The 16,941-nt window shown below is 39.2% G+C and overlaps 3 protein-coding genes and 1 long non-coding RNA gene across 6 annotated transcripts; 1 reads left to right on the top strand and 3 right to left on the bottom strand.

Annotated features, from left to right (window-relative positions):
* sdhaf2 (succinate dehydrogenase complex assembly factor 2) lies at nucleotides 1–4,219 on the bottom strand. 3 transcript variants are annotated; one of them, XM_027281522.1, is made up of 5 exons: nucleotides 4,102–4,219; nucleotides 3,415–3,505; nucleotides 2,558–2,781; nucleotides 1,678–1,787; nucleotides 1–622 (listed from the first exon to the last, which is right to left on the bottom strand). In XM_027281522.1, the coding sequence occupies exons 2-5, from the start codon at nucleotides 3,439–3,441 to the stop codon at nucleotides 492–494; spliced, it is 492 nt and encodes a 163-aa protein (XP_027137323.1). In that variant the 5' UTR covers nucleotides 3,442–3,505; nucleotides 4,102–4,219; the 3' UTR covers nucleotides 1–491. The 3 variants fall into 3 exon arrangements, with proteins under 3 accessions (XP_027137323.1, XP_019128147.1, XP_019116304.1); XM_019272602.2 differs by lacking the exon at nucleotides 4,102–4,219 and adding an exon at nucleotides 3,892–4,005; XM_019260759.2 differs by lacking the exons at nucleotides 3,415–3,505; nucleotides 4,102–4,219 and adding an exon at nucleotides 3,892–4,002.
* On the top strand, nucleotides 4,177–11,068 carry LOC104919233 (cleavage and polyadenylation specificity factor subunit 7). Its single transcript, XM_019272601.2, has 9 exons — nucleotides 4,177–4,302; nucleotides 5,009–5,209; nucleotides 7,184–7,287; nucleotides 7,474–7,619; nucleotides 7,722–8,061; nucleotides 8,339–8,442; nucleotides 9,118–9,262; nucleotides 9,367–9,626; nucleotides 10,763–11,068. Exons 1-8 carry the CDS (start codon nucleotides 4,213–4,215, stop codon nucleotides 9,620–9,622), a joined length of 1,386 nt encoding a protein of 461 aa, XP_019128146.2. The 5' UTR covers nucleotides 4,177–4,212; the 3' UTR covers nucleotides 9,623–9,626; nucleotides 10,763–11,068.
* A 322-nt stretch (nucleotides 11,069–11,390) lies between these two features.
* Nucleotides 11,391–12,607, bottom strand: polr2l (RNA polymerase II, I and III subunit L). The gene is made up of 3 exons (XM_019272567.2): nucleotides 12,465–12,607; nucleotides 11,884–11,988; nucleotides 11,391–11,662 (listed from the first exon to the last, which is right to left on the bottom strand). Exons 2-3 carry the CDS (start codon nucleotides 11,976–11,978, stop codon nucleotides 11,554–11,556), a joined length of 204 nt encoding a protein of 67 aa, XP_019128112.1. The 5' UTR covers nucleotides 11,979–11,988; nucleotides 12,465–12,607; the 3' UTR covers nucleotides 11,391–11,553.
* A 1,004-nt stretch (nucleotides 12,608–13,611) lies between these two features.
* On the bottom strand, nucleotides 13,612–16,654 carry LOC109141602 (uncharacterized). Its single transcript, XR_002042789.2, has 2 exons — nucleotides 16,478–16,654; nucleotides 13,612–15,757 (listed from the first exon to the last, which is right to left on the bottom strand). It is a non-coding gene; the product is annotated as an uncharacterized LOC109141602 (long non-coding RNA).
* Between the last annotated feature and the right edge of the window lie 287 nt (nucleotides 16,655–16,941).

The following is a 16,941-nucleotide window of genomic DNA, read 5'->3' on the forward strand; positions in this document are numbered from 1 at the left end:
AACAGATAGAGCATCAACATTTATTAAATAATCCATAATGTCTGTAAATAAAATCATTGAACAGAACCAAACCATGACAATTCAACAAGATACGCTAACAGAAACAGATAATCACCCTGTGTCTGTTTATCAAAGCTGGCTTGTTCTGTACGCATCACAAACAGAGCAGCTTTAATTTACAGTCTTGAATTACACATGTACAATAAATTCATGTAAAATATTCAGAACACCTTCCAAATATTTTGTAGCGTCCACAAACCTTCTTCTCCCTGTAATGACTGACTGGAGTCAAAGGAAGACTGAGGCTTTCTTGGTTAGAATATTTCATGGACTGGTGTTTTAAATATTTTACAGTCCACAATATTTTGCACACTCTGCTGTGTATGTGTGGAGCAACACAGCTGACTTCTTCTGCTGAGTTATGACACTGATATTTCAGCCAGTGTCTTCCATAAAATGAGTCTCTGAGGAGGTCTAATGGGCCGTGGGCCTCATTGACTTTCCTTTTCCAGGTACTCCAAGCTGGGTGCATCTAATCTCTGTTCATGGTTGCGATTCTTTGTGAACTCCTTCAGCATATCCATGACCTCGCCTTGGTAAACGTCAGGAGTGGGCTGAGCTTCTGTAAGCAAGAAGAGGGATAGGTAACGTGAGATTTCAGGTTATTTATTTCATGTGAAAAGATTAATGATGAGACAGATGGCTGAAGAGCAAAGAGGACACAGAGGGGAGCCCTTCTGACATCACTTTGGACTATTTTAGGACAAACTGAGGACACAGAACTGAAAGGCTGACGCAGGACGAGTCAATATTCTACTCCTGATGATAACACGAAAGAGAAATGCGCATCACCGTTTTATATTGTATATTATATTTGTATAGTAAAATCCAACTGTGGTTCTTTAAGGACGCCCTATCTAGCAGTACAGGGTTGATTCAAGGCTCCCAACTGACAGACCTTGTGTGACCTTGGAAGTTCTTGTCTATTAATTTTCAAATGAAAACCATCTCAATGAATAACTCAGTAATAGCATGATTATTATTGTTTCAGTGGAGTCAAAAGGACTGCAACAGCTTTTTGGTTATCCAGGGTGTTGCTGCCAACTGGACGTGTTGATGCAGTTCTCACACCGATTCTGTTTCTGGGCTGTTATGCACAACAAAACAGACACATAATTGAATCAAATTAAGATGAAATTAAAAGAATAAAATGGTAAGTAACACTGGGACAGTGAATGAGCTCCCAGGGTGAGGTCCGAGCCAAAAAAAGAAGGTAAATAAAACAGCAACGGGATTGAAGTTAATTAGTAAACAGCGCTGGGATTTCATTATTTCAGCATCAGCAGCCATGGATGACTGCCAGTTAAGAAATGACAAAGCCTTTTATAATTATCATACAGACTGGAGTCTTCCTCATGTTGTTGTGTTACAGACAGTTGCATAAACATTAATATTGCAAAGCTAAAATGTTTTCTGTCATTAAATATTTAAACTTTCTGCAGTGAAAATCTGAAGTACCTCCAAAACCCTTCTATGTCTGAAAAAACTCTTGACCAGAGTCGATCCGCTGACAGCTTATTAACTTAGAATTTCCTCTAATATATTATGTCTACTGTACTATATAAGATTGTACAGGCACATTCATGTGTCAGAGTAGAAAAAGAACTATTCTCTTACCTGTTGCCCAATAGTAGATGTCCCAGTCATTGCTCGGTTCATTAATCAGTCTGTCATACTGCTGTAGCTGTTTCTTGCTCATTGTGTTCAGGTACTGCTTTGCAAAAAGGCTGCAAGAGAGACGGGGGATTAATTTGAGTCGGAGTCTTTTCTCTGAAAGTCATAGTTACTGGTAGTTTATCTGAGCGGCTGGTGAATGGATTACACACTGGGAACTTCTTCTTCTTCCTCTTTGGGCTCAATTATGTTGAATAACTGCCTCCCTCTGGTTTTAGTGCTTGCCAATTTCCTGTTGTTCTATATTTGTTTAATTAATCAGTTGTCTCCCAAAAAAGTAAACAGCCATCTTCTCCCTTCCTCCCTCGATACTAAAATACTTTTCTGACTTCTAATCATCCTTATGTCTGTAGTTGTAGAACTATTTCCAGTCTTTCTATTTCCTACATGACATGAGTACATCATTTATCATTCTAGCCTCCTTCTGACCTGTGAGATTTTTTTAGATTTTAGATGGCAATTTCACCTCCTAAGCATTGCCGTGGCGCCCTTGCGCAAGGTAACTCCTCTGCCTATCACTCCATACAAGTGAAAAGAGAATAGAAGAATTATTAATCCCTCAATTAAGGGATTAATAATTCTTCTATATCATGAAATATGTGATGTTAAGATTACTGTATCTAATTCATATTTCTTTCCTATTTTTTACATCCCCTTCTCTCCACCCCCACCATATCCTACACTTTTAACTAAAATTAGAAAAACTCTTTAAGGGGAAAACAGCTGGTCACACAAACTGATCACAGACCTGTCCTATACCACTGCTCTAAAGTGTATCAGAAAGCACCGATATGGCTATAGGTCAGAAAGAAAAAACAAAGACCTGAGCAAAATGCAGTTCTCCAACATGCCCCTCTTGCGACTCTCATACAACAGGCGTCGCTTCTTGATGTCAATGGGCTCGTCGGGCTTCTCCTCCCAAGGGGGCAAAGGGATCTCAATCAGGTCAACCCTGGTATCATCTGGAGCATCTCCGCGGTAACCACGAGATGAAACCAGCCCTGTGGCGGCTGGTCTCCATGCTGCCTGGCACAGCCCTGTCACCAGCTGTAAGGCAACAAACACACACGTCTGAACAAATACTCAAACCTTATGTTGTATTATTATCCAATATGTGTGTGTGAGCCAAACTAGTTACTGTGCAGTCTGTTCAAAAATCTGTTGAAAAAGGCTGCTGACATATCTCACTGTCTCTCTGACTGTCCCAGTTACACTGTAAAACTGTTTGAGGGACTATATCCTGCTGTTTTCTCCCCTGTTCCTCTTTTTTTCTCTTTTCTGTGTGTTCATTACATTAAGAAACTGTCAGTGGCGTGTGTTGGCTGACAAACAAAAACAGTGGAATTAATTAATTGAGAGAGGAAATCATATCATCAAATCCAACTCGTTTTTACTTGTTCTGCAGCTCAGTTAAAGTTCATTCAGCCTCAATCTAACATCAACACACAGACACAGACACACGCTGCCCTGCTGTACTGTGCACTCCTGCATCAGGAATGCTACTAAACCAAAAGACTGAGAATAAGACAAATCAACCTAGTTATTTACTATATTATTAGAATATTATTAGCACGTTGCATAATTGAAACTAACATTGTATACTATGAACGTCCTCGGCTGCAGCATTCAAACTTCAGCCAAGAACTGCACAAATACATGCAACGTCTACTGATAACTCACTCTCTTCGCCACGATAGAAGACCACATTTTAAGCCCACTGTCTTGAGACGTTCAGACCGCTTCCCCCGCCGTGGAAATGTCACTGTCGTGTCTGAATGTCAGACACAAAACACTGAAGTTACACAAGCGGACTTCAGGTCACGGCAGCAGCACACGGGAAGCTAACCATTGAGGCGGGACCGGAAACGGCGCAAACAGGACGCTGTATATTGCTAACTGCAAACAGAAGAAATACCTAATAGGCGTCAAAGTGGTGTTTAATTTGTATATTCTCAAATGTGAATATATCAATGTAACAATATACATCAGAATTTGAAGAGTTTTTGACCCTTGGAACCAACTCTTTATTTGTTGTTGCTATCCGGTAAAGTATCCCGGACGCACTTGCGTGTTTGGAATTAGCAGCATTAGCATTAGCCGTTTCAAAGAGCGGCCCCCATAGTAACAGTTGGTCGGAAACTATTTGCATATACTCACATACATGGAGGACAGGGCATGCTTTGTTAAAGTGTTGATTAAAATATGAGTTAGTGACTCATGTCCGTCTGCCGTGTTCTCGACTTTTTTTCATCATTATTTAGCTGGAGCCAGTGTGACGTTTAACGGTCCGGAGCGGAGCGTTGGCAGACGTTAGTTACCGTTAGTAATAAGACCGTAACGATAGCAACAACAAAGACTTGTGACAACCTGTTTGTCGATGTGCACGGTTCGTTTGCATCGTGTGTGCACCAAAGTGAAAAACAAACTAGTCGTCAGCTGCGGTGCCATCAACTGGATCGTCTCAGGCCCCACGACGAGATGGCTGCTGCTGCACGACCCGCAGCCGGACCAAGCACCTCCAAGGAGGATCTCAGCGATGTTTACAGTGATCTGAATCAAGACGAAGAAGTGAGTCTGACTTTTGATTTTTGATTTGACAGTGTAAAGTTGTTAACACCTTACTGTGGTGGAGTTTAAATCCACCTTTTTTTTAATCTGATACCTGTGTGAACTGTGATCACAAACGTTCAGAGCTTTGTTTACTAAAATATTGTATAGACAGCTGTATATGGACCCACTTAAGTTTTTTTTTTAGATTATTTTTTGGGGCTTTTTTATGCCTTTAATGATAGCTGAGGATAGACAGGAAGCAGAGGGGGAGTGACACGCAGTGATGACTATAGCCTCCACACACGGGGCGGACGCTTTACCCACTAAGCTGCCCCATCACTTAACTTTTTTATGTGAAGTTGTGCCGTCAGTTTGTAGACTTTTATTTCATCATTTTGGGTCAGTTGAGCTAGATTCAGCTAAAGTTCCTTATTCCAGTTTTGTAGTTCTCATTTTCTGGCACCTGCAGATGTCCCACAGAGTAGAAAATGCACTGACTTAAAAAAAAAAAGGGTATAATTTTATTTATTACTTTGCCCGCCCCAAACTTCTGCTGTGCTGGCCTCTTACAGGGAATAATCCGCTGTCAGTCCACACATCCTGCTGCTGTAGCTGCTAAAGGATTTGTGTTTATTCTGCTGCTGTGTTTGTACACTGATGCTCTGAACACTGCGATGCACAGGATGACAGTGTGAAAGATTACTTTTTTTTTATCCCCACACAGGATTTGGACAGAATTGCTGAAGCGAATGAACTTTTTGATGCTGTTCTGACTGGCTCAGTAGATCAGGACAAGAAAGTTGCTACGAATGCGGTGCCTCCTAAGGAGACACCAGCTGATGAGGAGACTCAGTCCACAGTAAAAAGTCCAAAAGGAGGAAACTCACTGAGGAGACTGTCTTTATATGTTGGGAATTTCCCCTGGGTGAGTAACACCCTCTCTTAATGTTGATTTATATTTGTTTTGTATTGTCCAAGACCATGTCTGCTATGCCACGTGGTACCTTACTTAACAGAGATATAAGTTTGCAACATGTGCAGATACAGATTAAGGTTACACTAAAATAATGTACATTTTCTTTCTGTTTTTTTTTTTTTTAATGAATGTGCTCAAATATCTTGGATCTGGTTTTAATCTGCCTCCACCTGTCAAAACACCCTTTCATTTCAGAATTATTGTATTGCCTGTGTAGAGTCATCTCATTTCAGGTACTGTAGTATGATGCCAAGTCAAATAAAACATTCTACCACACTTGCCATTTGTTCGTACAATTGGCACTCTCGTACTATGTTGTCAGTTTTTATGACACAGCATAAATTCTTCAGCACTTCACAATGTCTTCCAATGTGCCCCTTTTTAACACCGTCCACCCACTCTGATGTGCACATGAGGCAACATACACAAACCGGCCACTACATTAGGTACACTTGTACAATCCAATGTGATCCAGAGAGGTGTTAAGTTAACTATTTTGTTTAAATCAAATTAAGTCAAATTTTATTTGTATAGCTCAAAGTCACAAAGTACATTTGCCTCTGAGGGCTTTACAGTCTGTACAGGGAGTGACACCCTCTGTCCTTAGATCCTTGGTTCGAGTGAGAAAAAAACTTGCCCACAAAAAACCCTTTAACAGGGAAAAAAGGTGGAAGTAACCTCAGGAAGAGCCACAGAGGAGGGATCCCTCTCCCAGGACGGACAGACGTGCAATAGATGTCACGTGTACAGAACAAATCAACACAAACATATTGTGCTATTACAATGAATATTAAAATGACAATGAATTACAATGAATGATAAAATGATTACTGTAGCAGTGAAACATGTGATAGAGATAGAGAGACACAGATGCACAGCAGCAGCAAATCATAAACTAACTATAAACTGTAATGGAATATGGTAGCAATAATGACAGTAATAATATGTGTAGTGGACGTCGTGCAGGACCACAGCAGCAGCCACGATCCATGAGAACTATTCAGGTTGTAGTTTTCAGTAGTGTTAAACTGGACTGCATTATATTGAGAGGTGTTTCTAATACGTTGGCCACATCATTTACATACATGAAAGGCCCATAATACCTTTTTAGAAACACCTTTTAATGTAATGCGCTCCTGTACAACAACAGGATCCACTAAGACCTCAATGATAAACATAAAGTACAATGAATACCTCTTTAAAGCTTGATAAAAGCTTTGTAAAAGTAGAATTTATGGCAGAGTTGTTGTATTGGATCACACTGAATTGTACAAGTCTACCTAATAAAGTGGCCAGTCGGTGTATGGAGGTGTATTCACCACAAAAAGTCAATGAAAGGTAAATTATAAGTTTATGGTTTTTACACTCCATGACAGTGTAGAGGTAAAGAGTGTGATACATTGGATATATACAGAATAATGGGTTGAGATGAGATTTAACCTCAGATGGCCTTTTGGAATAAGCTTCAATTTGCTTCAGTTACATCTATTGTAAAGATAATGAGTCTAATTATCTGTGACTGTGATTCCAAGGACTCGCAACACTGTTAGACCCTCCCTTCAAAATGTCTGTTTTTATTTTAGCCCAAATTGACTTAAAACAATGTACCCTTCCTAAAATAATCCAAGTTTTTAGGGGATTGTTTAGCACTATTTATTGGGATGACAAAATGTCCTTTATTTCACCAAAGATCCCCTCTTGATTGCTTTTGGCTTGTGTTGATGTAATAGAACACTTGTTCTCAAGGTATATGTACCAATGTTGGTATGCAAGCTCCCTCTAGTGGTGCCTGTAGGAGTCTATGAAATATATTTCTAAATTAAATACATTTAACTAAACATACAGTATATCAATAGCACAAGTAACTATCTACCCTCCTGTCATTTTCTCACCCCCTCTTCTCAAACGTGCCACTACCTCCAGTGGACATCTGATAAGGACCTCGTGTGCATGGCTCAAACGCTGGGCGTGAAGGATGTCACAGATATCAAATTTGCTGAGAACAGAATAAATGGCCAGTCAAGAGGGTGAGTGGTTACAGATCTAGTATTTATAAAATACAAAGAAATCTCCAGAAAATATTTTCAACATTTTCTGTGAGTCTGGTCGTTGTAAGGAAGGAGGCTAGTGTTTGGACCTATTTAAAGATGTTGATTTCTCCGACTTAGTGTTGGTAGGCATACATGTGTTGTTTCTTCTACTCTGTAATATAGCTATGCAGAAGTGGTGGTAACCTCAGAGGAGTCATTAAAAATATTGTTGGAGAAAATACCACAATGTGAACTCAACGGGGAAAGGATAGACTGTCGCTTTGCCACTCGCCAGAACCTCACCATGTTTGAGGACACAGCAAATAAACGTAAGAGCAGCACAATCTTAAGAAAGAACAAGAATTTATATTTTATCATATATATCATACATATGTCTTTCATCTTTCACTAAAGCAACATGTTCTCTTTAGGTATACCTCTGCGTATTAACTCCAAAGATTCGAAGGACTCTGAATCTTCGGAAAAGATTCCCTCATTATTATCACAGGAGCCCAGCCCTCCCCCTATACCTCCACTTTTTCCATCACACCCCCTTACAAACAGGCTACCCTCGTTACCCAGCCCTTTCCTTGGTCAGCCACCTCCTCCTTTCCCACATCTACCGCCAAACATCCCTCCACCCTTTCCACCCCCTTTATTCCCTCCTCATGTCCATGTTCCTAACCACCCACCTCCCAGCCCACATATAAACCCAGCATTCTTTAGTCCAGCGCAAGACGGGCACAGCAGCAACGCTCACGGCCAACAAAAGTAAGCATGTATAATTGCTGTATGTTTATAACTATTGCAAGCCATAAGCAGTCTTTTTTTTTTGTTTTTCTCAGTGAGACAAGATTAAAAACCTGATAATATTGATGTGGAAAGTGGTTCTTTATAGCAGACCAGGATGCAGAGAGAAATATAAATGAATAGACCGTGTATAGATAATGAAGCAGATGGAACAGATTAATTAAGATGCACCATCAGTTATTTTTAGTTATAACTTGTGATGGTTCAATAATTGTCAGTCAATCTGTGTATTTTTCAGGCACACACCTCAAAGTACAGATGCAGATTTTGAGGAGCTGATGAACAGAAATAGAGCTGTTGCCAGTACTGCCATCACCAAGGCTGTGTCTGGAGCCGCAGCTGGTAAGTATCACCAGTAACAGAATCTGAAGGTTCTGAATTAATTTGTTTAACACTTGGAAATTGACAGTTAAGCTGCTTCATCAGGACTGTGTGAACAGCCCCACAGTTGTCATCATGTTTGATTCAAATGTCGCTAAATTGTGACGTTTCATTATTATTATAGTAGTCAGATGATAAGCAGTAGAGATTTTCACCTCACACAGTGCCTGGCACTAATGCACTAGAGTAATCAAAGCGTTTTTTGACATGCTCCAAGGGTCTGTTCATTACCTTCTTGGCCAACTCAAGGGACATGCCATTTATGCTTGCATTCAGCCACTGTACCATAAAGGCTTGATTGATGGAGTCTTGCAGAGATGGTTTTACATGAACTATGAATCCAGTGTGCTCCTGCTAACATTTAGTGCTTCAGCATTTTCTTTTTCTTTTTTTTTTAAAACATACATTTTCCTCGATCCGTGCTTTAGCTCATTTCCACAACATGGTACAGCTCACCATGGCTTGAAACACAGTAACAGTAACATTTGTTTTTTTCTAGATGTAGGTGTTGTAGAGAATGTATGTGTTCATCTCTATACCAGACTAGTTTTTTTTTCATCATTAACCCCCAGAGCTTTGTTTGTCTATTTAAAATCAACTGTCTCTTATATCTGATTTCTCCTTTTTCTAATGTAGGAGATTTGCGGGTTGCCATGGAGACTCTATTAACTGCCATCGCCATCATCAAGCAGTCCAGAGTGTATGCAGATGAACGCTGCCAAGCCCTGGTGACCTCACTCAAAGACTGTCTGGTCTCCATCCAGGGCAACTATGGCAGCAGGTTTGTGTAATTATGTGTCAGGACTCCCCGGACATGATGCATCATGTTGTCCATAAGTGTACGCTTTTCTTCAGTATCACACAAGTACACACATTTCTCTGCAGGAGTAGCAGTCGTTCTGAGGATGACAAAAGAGACCGGGACAGGAGTCGTGACAGAGAGCGGGAGCGAGTGCGTGATCGGGATCGGGATCGTGATCGTGATCGGGAACGCGACAGGGATGATTCTTCCGGTTGGGATGGTGCAGGAATGCATCGGAGACGCAGAGAAAGCTCCTGGAGCCGGGAGAGGGACAAGGAACGCTCGCGGGAACGGGAAAAGCACAGAGAGCACAGAGATCACAGAGATCGATACCGATAACTTGGTAAACCTCCCTCTAATTTCTATACTTTTTCATCATTTAATTCTTTGGCACATTTCATTAGTTGGGTTTCTTAGTACATCACCTCTATGTTTTTTGTATAGTAAATCACAGAGCAACACAGGGCTCAGCATGTCTCACACAACACCATTTGGCTTGCTTGCCTTAGTGACTCCAATAAAAGAGAATTATCATTAAATACAGCAATAACAGTTATTGAGTAACTCCACCACCTACGTGTGTTTTATTTAAGGAAAGGACGCAATGCCCTGGATTTACAGCCTTTAGTGTAATAGGAGTTTATTGTTTACAGTGTCAAAAACACCATCATTTCTGTTTCTAAATCGTGCCCATTAATACTGCCTCACTATGTCACATCTCTTTAAAACTAGTGTTCATCAGAGCAGATCCCAGGACGGACTAACTCTTGACAATCACCAAGTAAACACTGAATGTGTAGACCAGATATCCGCATATGATTCCGTATGAGTAGCTGTTTTATTTCTTCTACAATACTCGTGTCTCTTAAAACAGATGTTGATCTCAATGAAGCAGCCTGATTTAACAGGTTTACATATAATATAAACCTTAAACAAATTTAAAGATTAAAATAATCTTGTAATGCATGTGATTAATCTCAATAAAACACCCTGTATTTATCTATTTGGCTCAAGAGTGCAGATTGTTAGGACTGTTTTCAGCTGCGTTGAACAAACTGTTAAATGAACGTGCTATTTCAAAGCAACCAAAACCCTTTTAACAGATTGCAGTTCATGAAGCGAAGGTCATTTAAGCAGTTTTTTGTTTTAAATACAAATTTCTTCCTGTGCAATGAGCTGTAAAAAGCTGGCAAACCATTATATTGTCACATTTTTAGTCCCCTAGTCAGTCCATGTGTATGAGCAGACTTAGCATGGCTATCACTCAGGACATAACTCAAGCTTTCTTGTACCGGTATGTTTGAAATGTTTTAGTGTTCTATAGTTATATGAATCACAGTAATAAAGGACAAAATGCCGTTAAGATAGTCTGTGGTTGTAACAATTTACACTCTCTTACTATATTAATCTTTTTGTTAGTATAGTCCATGTTTGATTTCTTGATTTTGGCTTTGAAAAGCACGCTCTTTTTCTCCCCAGACTGATGGAGTGTTTCAGTTGGAAGCAAAGAGAAGACACGACTTATTGTTTCTACTCCAAGCTGTATAAAAATCTACAGGCTATCGCCAAAAGTCTAAAGTGTACTTCTTTTTGTTCTCCAGTCACTTGTACATACTGGGACTTTTACCTGCTTAAAGAAAACATGTGATTGTAGATTTGTTGCAGGGTCTTAAGATTCCAATGCTTGCATGCACCTGTGAGTAACTTATGAAATGCAGTTGTAATGTTTTCAATATTTCTTTTGTATTAAATCTACAAATTAAAAAACATTCCCTGAAAATATAATTCCAGTGTTCCATTTCTTTTTTTAGGTTGCATACATTTGCCCACTAAGGATCTTAGTTACCTATATTTGTATTTTCATGTAAAAGTAAGACATTAGAAATGTTTTTTGAACTTCAATCTGTCAAAGTGACAGTGACACGATCATTCTGACACTTTTACCACAGTGATTCACAAACATAGCCGCAAATTTAGTAAAATTACTGGTAATTTTCTCTTTTCCTTTTTGCCTTAATACACAAAGCACTGACATAGAAACATTGTGAGAAGTCTGTTCCTGTTGAAAGACTGTGATAACTAGATAGTCCAGTAATAAAGGTCACAATGTCATTTCACAGCTTTATTTAGAAAAAAAATTCTCAAATCTACACATTAAGTTTCCACTGTAGTCGGCATTTGTTGTTGTCACACATTAATATAATAACATGAATCTGTCCTTGCCACAACCCCACAAAGTCCTTGTGGTTGTTGAAGGTGGATGGTTACAATCACTTCTCCAGTGGAGCATAATTCAATAATTTCTCAATAAGATCCACGTGAGAAAGGAGCATCCTCCGACAGCAGTATCTCTTCAGGCCCAGGGCATCGAGAGCATCGCTTAAAAGGAAGAGAAGAGGTCATGTTAGTCCTAATGCACTGCATACAGATCATCAAATGAATAGGTATATGGACGTTAATGCAAATAGTCAGCATACTAGTTAAATGCACATGAATATATCCTGTGATGACTGAATAGGCTAAGAAGTTTTGCTTTGTCACAGTATATATATATATATATAAATAAATGAATGACAGTAACCAGCACGTATTTCTCTCACCCCTCAGTGTACTCGGCTTGCAGTAGACCGAGGTATGCCTCCCACTTGTTACCCACGATCTTTCCACACGTGAAGCACCGGACAGGGATAATCATTGTCGGATACCTGAGGAGACAGAGGCGCATCGCCCTGTAAACATTCATATGTAAGACGTAATGCTAGTTAATGCTGACAAAACTATTTGTTTTTATACATGAATAAGTGGATGGATCTTCCACACTATGAATGAAATTCATCCCTTATGTGCTGGGTAGCTAACTCCTAATGTTTTGCTAGCATTCTAGCTACACAAGTTTGGCGGGCGTGTTTTAGTTCAAAAGATTAACACAAATCAGTCTTTCGTTATAGTAGACTTTGCACATATACGTGTCGGTTTTCAATGCTGTTTCTATTGGTGGATTCGTACGTGATGTTGGCTGAATCCCGTGGTGTTAAACAGACCACAGACTGTAGCCACGCGATTAGCACAGCAGTAAACTGTTAGCTTGCGTTAGCTGTGGGTAACATGCCACGAGTTGACTTGTTAGTTATTTACCGGTCAAAATACGAAGACTGAAGAATGTCAGGTTTTATTCACTCACCGTCACCGCTCTGTTTCACCTCAGGCTTGAATATGAAGTTATTTAGAGCGAAATCAGCTGTGAGAAAGTGACGGGAGCTTCCCTCGCTCTCTCCAGGTGCAACAACAGTGACGCTTCCGGTCCGGGTGTTTCAGAATAAAAGCACGTTTTTTTTTCTCCCACACATAGTTTCATCCTCACTGATAGAAACAGAATAAAACATATTTGGAATATCTCGCAGTGTACAGTTCGACAAACAAAACGCAGACTCCAATAATACCATAAAGATGACTCAAATTTCTGAAACATTTTAAGATTGACTTGAAGAACTGTTGAATAGGACCGCATTAACTACTTTAAACAAGGTGTACCATAATGAAATGGCAGCTTAGTGTAAATTGACAAAGACATTATTTCCTAAAAGCTGCCTCCTTGTTAAGGCAAGACTAGTCCTATATCTTTATGATTTTTTTTTTTAAAAATGTTTGTGTGTGTATTCTTTTTGGGACCTTTAGAAACTCCCAGCATAGTTCACACATAAAGCCAAATATTAGTGGGTCTGCAGAGCACATTTGAGCTAAAAGATGGGTGGCTTTTGCAGACCAGTATAGATATTGATAACTGAAAGTAAAATTAACCAACTAACCAAATTAATTAACCAAATGTGGTAATTAAAAGTGGTTAAAAACATTTATTGATGCAAGATTTTCTATAGCTCAACTGTGAATTTTCTTGTCAAAAATTACTACAGTAGTTCATACCCTGAATATAAATATTGTAAACTGTTATTTTTGTTATTACAGTGTTCATGAGCATGAAAGATTTGGACAGTAGATGTTTTTCAGGTGATTATACAAAGCTTGTAGAAATCTTCTAAGGGTCACACTACTTCAGTAAATTTTTTTATACATGCAAATCGCCAATATCACCAATCAACAGTGGTGATATGACTTTGGTCTGTATTTCAAAATTGTAAGTATAGATAGGAACAAAAACATTGTTCAATATTAATCAAAGAATACAGAAAATATCATTTAAATTTAGCCTGATAAAATTAGTAAAGTCAAAATTTCACTTTGATTTCTAATCGATTCACCTCTGTCTGTAAATATACAGTCCCTAATTTTGAATAATTAAGAGTGTGATTGTTCTCAAATAAACACACTTGGACTGGTTCACTGACTTTAATAAAGTTTAGATTACAACCTCTTTTTTTTCTTTTTTTCTTTTACATTTTAGAGTTTGGGAGCAGAGGGGAGTGTGCATAAGGAAAATGTTAGAAATATATCAAAAATATATCATAACCATCATTATCATTACAGTCATCATGAAAAACATACCATTGCCATCATCATCATTATCTGTAACGTCACAGCCAATCCCATCACTAACATCATACATCATCATTTATGTAATTTAACTTGCTACAGTACATGTGCTAAATGAGGAGTCCTATCTGAATTATTGCATTTATACGCTGTTGAAATTATGAAAATAGGATTTTCTTTCTTTTTTTTTTGGTACACTGCATTGTACAATGTAAGGTGAAGTTTGTTTTGGTGTTGGCATACTATCTTTTGGATGTGTTTGGGGTGTTGACTAGGATGAATGTGGTATGTTTGTACAATATTTTAGGTCAGTAATGCGTGGTAAAATTCATATGGCATGTGTCAGAGCTGTCTTTCTGCTCTCTAGTTATGCGACATCCCGATGAGCTTAACATGAGTGGACAATATTGTGTACAGCTGTACAGGTAAGTGTGTGCAGCAACAAAATTGTGTAACTGCGTTACAGTTCGTTTGTTTTTTCTTTTGATTAACTATACAACAGTAGCTCATCTACACCCCACTTTCATTGTATTAACAGCCTAGGATGCAGTCATTACGTTATAGCTGTACTTTGTCATTAGGTTTTGAAAACAAGGATTTTTCCTAACATAAGGCGAGCACACTCAAGACAGAAACAACTCAAATTTCTCGGCAGCAGGCTTTAAACCTGATACTGCAACGCTAATGGCTGTTCAGCCTGCTACAGCTACATCTACTGTAGGATGCAAACAGATTGAACCAGCATGCCTGTCGGCTTTCAGTGTAAGACATGAAAGGTTATTGATTTGTGACATCGTTTGACAGTAAAATTAAACTCTTTCTTATTCTACAGCAAGAAGTAACTTCACTAATGTTCTCTGACACATACTATGCATGTTTTATCTCCAACAATCCCCTAGTTCCCATTCCTAAAATCACTGCATGCTTATATTTTCTGTCTCTGAAAACCTTTTTTTTTTTTTATTTCCACTATGCTGTTTTCCACGTGACATTTGGATATGCAGGGATTCAGTGTCTTTTTATTTAGGCACTAATTTAGCTAAAATATGTGCAATATCATAATGCATTTTCCTGCTGTTTCCTGGCCTATTCTTTTAGCTGTCTTCTTTAAAGTAAAATAAAACCTACAACAACTCTGAGAGCCAGTATTAATATCGATAAGTTTCAACATTATGAATACAGTTTTTCATGATCTTTTAGCAAAGTGAACCAAGCTTATTGCCAGTGCAAGAATGTACAAATATTGCAAGCTTATGTCAATACTTGTGCAAACTGGTTAAATAAGATAAAGCAGTTGAATAAGCTACCTTTAGAGAGTTTAGGCTTTTAAGCTCAGTACTACAGTGTGAGATTTTTTTTTTAAGAAATACGTTATTATTACAGATGCAATATTGAAGCAACTTCATGCATATACTACGTGTAATTATGCTCCATATACAGCCTTGATTAAAACTTGAATGGTTTGATTCACAACAAGTTAAAGCAGGCCAAAATAAACAAACAAATAGAAAAAAAAAACATAAAATGCACTGTGGCTCCCCAACCCCCATGTGTACTGACATAGTCTGTGAACCAATCAGCAACAAGGCTCTAACCATAAATCAATAAATACTTTAATGTGAGACAATAATTTGGTTTTAATTTCTCCTCGCCAGTAGCAACACCCCCAGCAAGATTGCTCCTGCAGCGATAACAGCACCACCGATGAGAAAGGGTTTCAGGTGCTCCAAAGAGTCTGTGCCGCAGGCCGCAGCCTCGTCGCCTGCTGCTGCTGCTTCAGCTTCTGCTGCCCCATCCTGGGGGGGAGGATGCTCGGGCTCAGGGGCAGGGTCAGCCTTGCGTGGGGCTGCTGGCTCCTTTTTCTCTGCTTTAGATCCCGCCTTAGGCGCTGGAGCCCCGGTCTTGGCCTTGGCTTCCATGGACTCAGGGACAGAGGTGTGGTCTGGTCAGGAGGAGTCTTTATAAGGTCAGCTCTGTGCTGCTTCGCTGAGGAAAAACAGCAAACAGACAGCCAGATTATCCCACTAAATTAGGCTCAGACACCATGTTATCTGCTAATCTAGAGACGCTGCCATACAGAATAGTCCCTAAAATCCATGATTCACTGTACAGCGGTGAATCAGTCATGTGGTAGTGAGGCCTTAAATGTGACCTTGGAAAAAAATGACACTGATGACATCGATGGGAACACTCCGATGCTCAGAGGACAGGGAATTGTTTATGTTGGTCGCAGCTGCTGTGACATAATATTTCAGTGGAAAAATAATGTTACGACAGCTTCCTGTGTAGAGTTTTTTCATCTGCCAGTTTTGCATTGTAGAAAGAGGGAATGGTGATGCAGCTGCAGAGCTTATTCATAGTCAGGGAATCTCTATTTCTTTGACAACAGTGTAATACAGATTAAATGTCAAGCAGGGAGCAAGACTGTCTTACTCTCTGTTCCCTCACTGTAAAACCGCATGAGTCATATGTGCTATAAATGGAGGACAAGATGGAGGAGAGAAATAGGGACCTCAGAGACTGCGAGGAAATCAGTGAACATGCAAATGAGGAAAAATAATGAAGAGGAAAGAAACGCAGATGATATTGACTGAACACATCATAGCAGCTCACACAGAATGTAGGCTGGACACATCTTAACAAAAAATGCCTGACTTTTTTAAATCCTGCAGTGATGTGATGAGAAGAAATATGGGAATTGCATACCTTTCCAACAGATCTGTAGAGATAACAAGATTGTGAGACGAAGGAAGGAAGAACTGCAGCGGTCTCTGGAAGTGGAAATGTCCTTAATATAAGAAAATGAGAGAAAGCGGAGAGATGGAGGACACTGAAAGCAGGAGGGAGGAGAATGAGGAGGAGAGGCTGGGATGTACCATCTAGGCCTCAAAGAGGGGGAGTTTATTCTCTGATTATATCCTGGGTTTTAGAGTCTGTTTTAACACACAATTTGAGTGAGTTTTAATGGCTAAAATAAGGGTTATTTCAATATGGCAAAGTTTAGTCTTTAATTATCTCTACACTTGTAAGATATATTACATGTTACACACAGATTTATATGAAAATAGTTTGTCATTTTTAAAGTATCATGCTGGAGCAGTAAGTATTTGGACAATTACATTTTCATGTTTTTGGCTTTGTACTCAAACACATTTAATTTAAGAGAAAAA

The sequence above is a fragment of the Larimichthys crocea genome, chromosome VIII (genome assembly GCF_000972845.2).
Source record: "Larimichthys crocea isolate SSNF chromosome VIII, L_crocea_2.0, whole genome shotgun sequence".
Taxonomy (NCBI): Eukaryota; Metazoa; Chordata; class Actinopteri; family Sciaenidae; genus Larimichthys; species Larimichthys crocea.

Coding starts and splice junctions, on each gene's coding strand:
- sdhaf2 (XM_027281522.1), bottom strand. CDS start 3,441: ATGTGGTCTTCTATCGTGGCGAAGAGA. Junction 2,782..3,414: donor CTTCTATCGTGGCGAAGAGA/GTGAGTTATCAG, acceptor GTTGCCTTACAG/CTGGTGACAGGGCTGTGCCA. Junction 623..1,677: donor CATCTACTATTGGGCAACAG/GTAAGAGAATAG, acceptor TCTTGCTTACAG/AAGCTCAGCCCACTCCTGAC.
- LOC104919233 (XM_019272601.2), top strand. CDS start 4,213: ATGGCTGCTGCTGCACGACCCGCAGCCGGACCAAGCACCTCCAAGGAG. Junction 8,443..9,117: donor TGTGTCTGGAGCCGCAGCTG/GTAAGTATCACC, acceptor TTTCTAATGTAG/GAGATTTGCGGGTTGCCATG. Junction 9,263..9,366: donor CAGGGCAACTATGGCAGCAG/GTTTGTGTAATT, acceptor ATTTCTCTGCAG/GAGTAGCAGTCGTTCTGAGG.
- polr2l (XM_019272567.2), bottom strand. CDS start 11,978: ATGATTATCCCTGTCCGGTGCTTCACGTGTGGAAAGATCGTGGGTAAC. Junction 11,663..11,883: donor CAAGCCGAGTACACTGAGGG/GTGAGAGAAATA, acceptor CTTCCTTTTAAG/CGATGCTCTCGATGCCCTGG.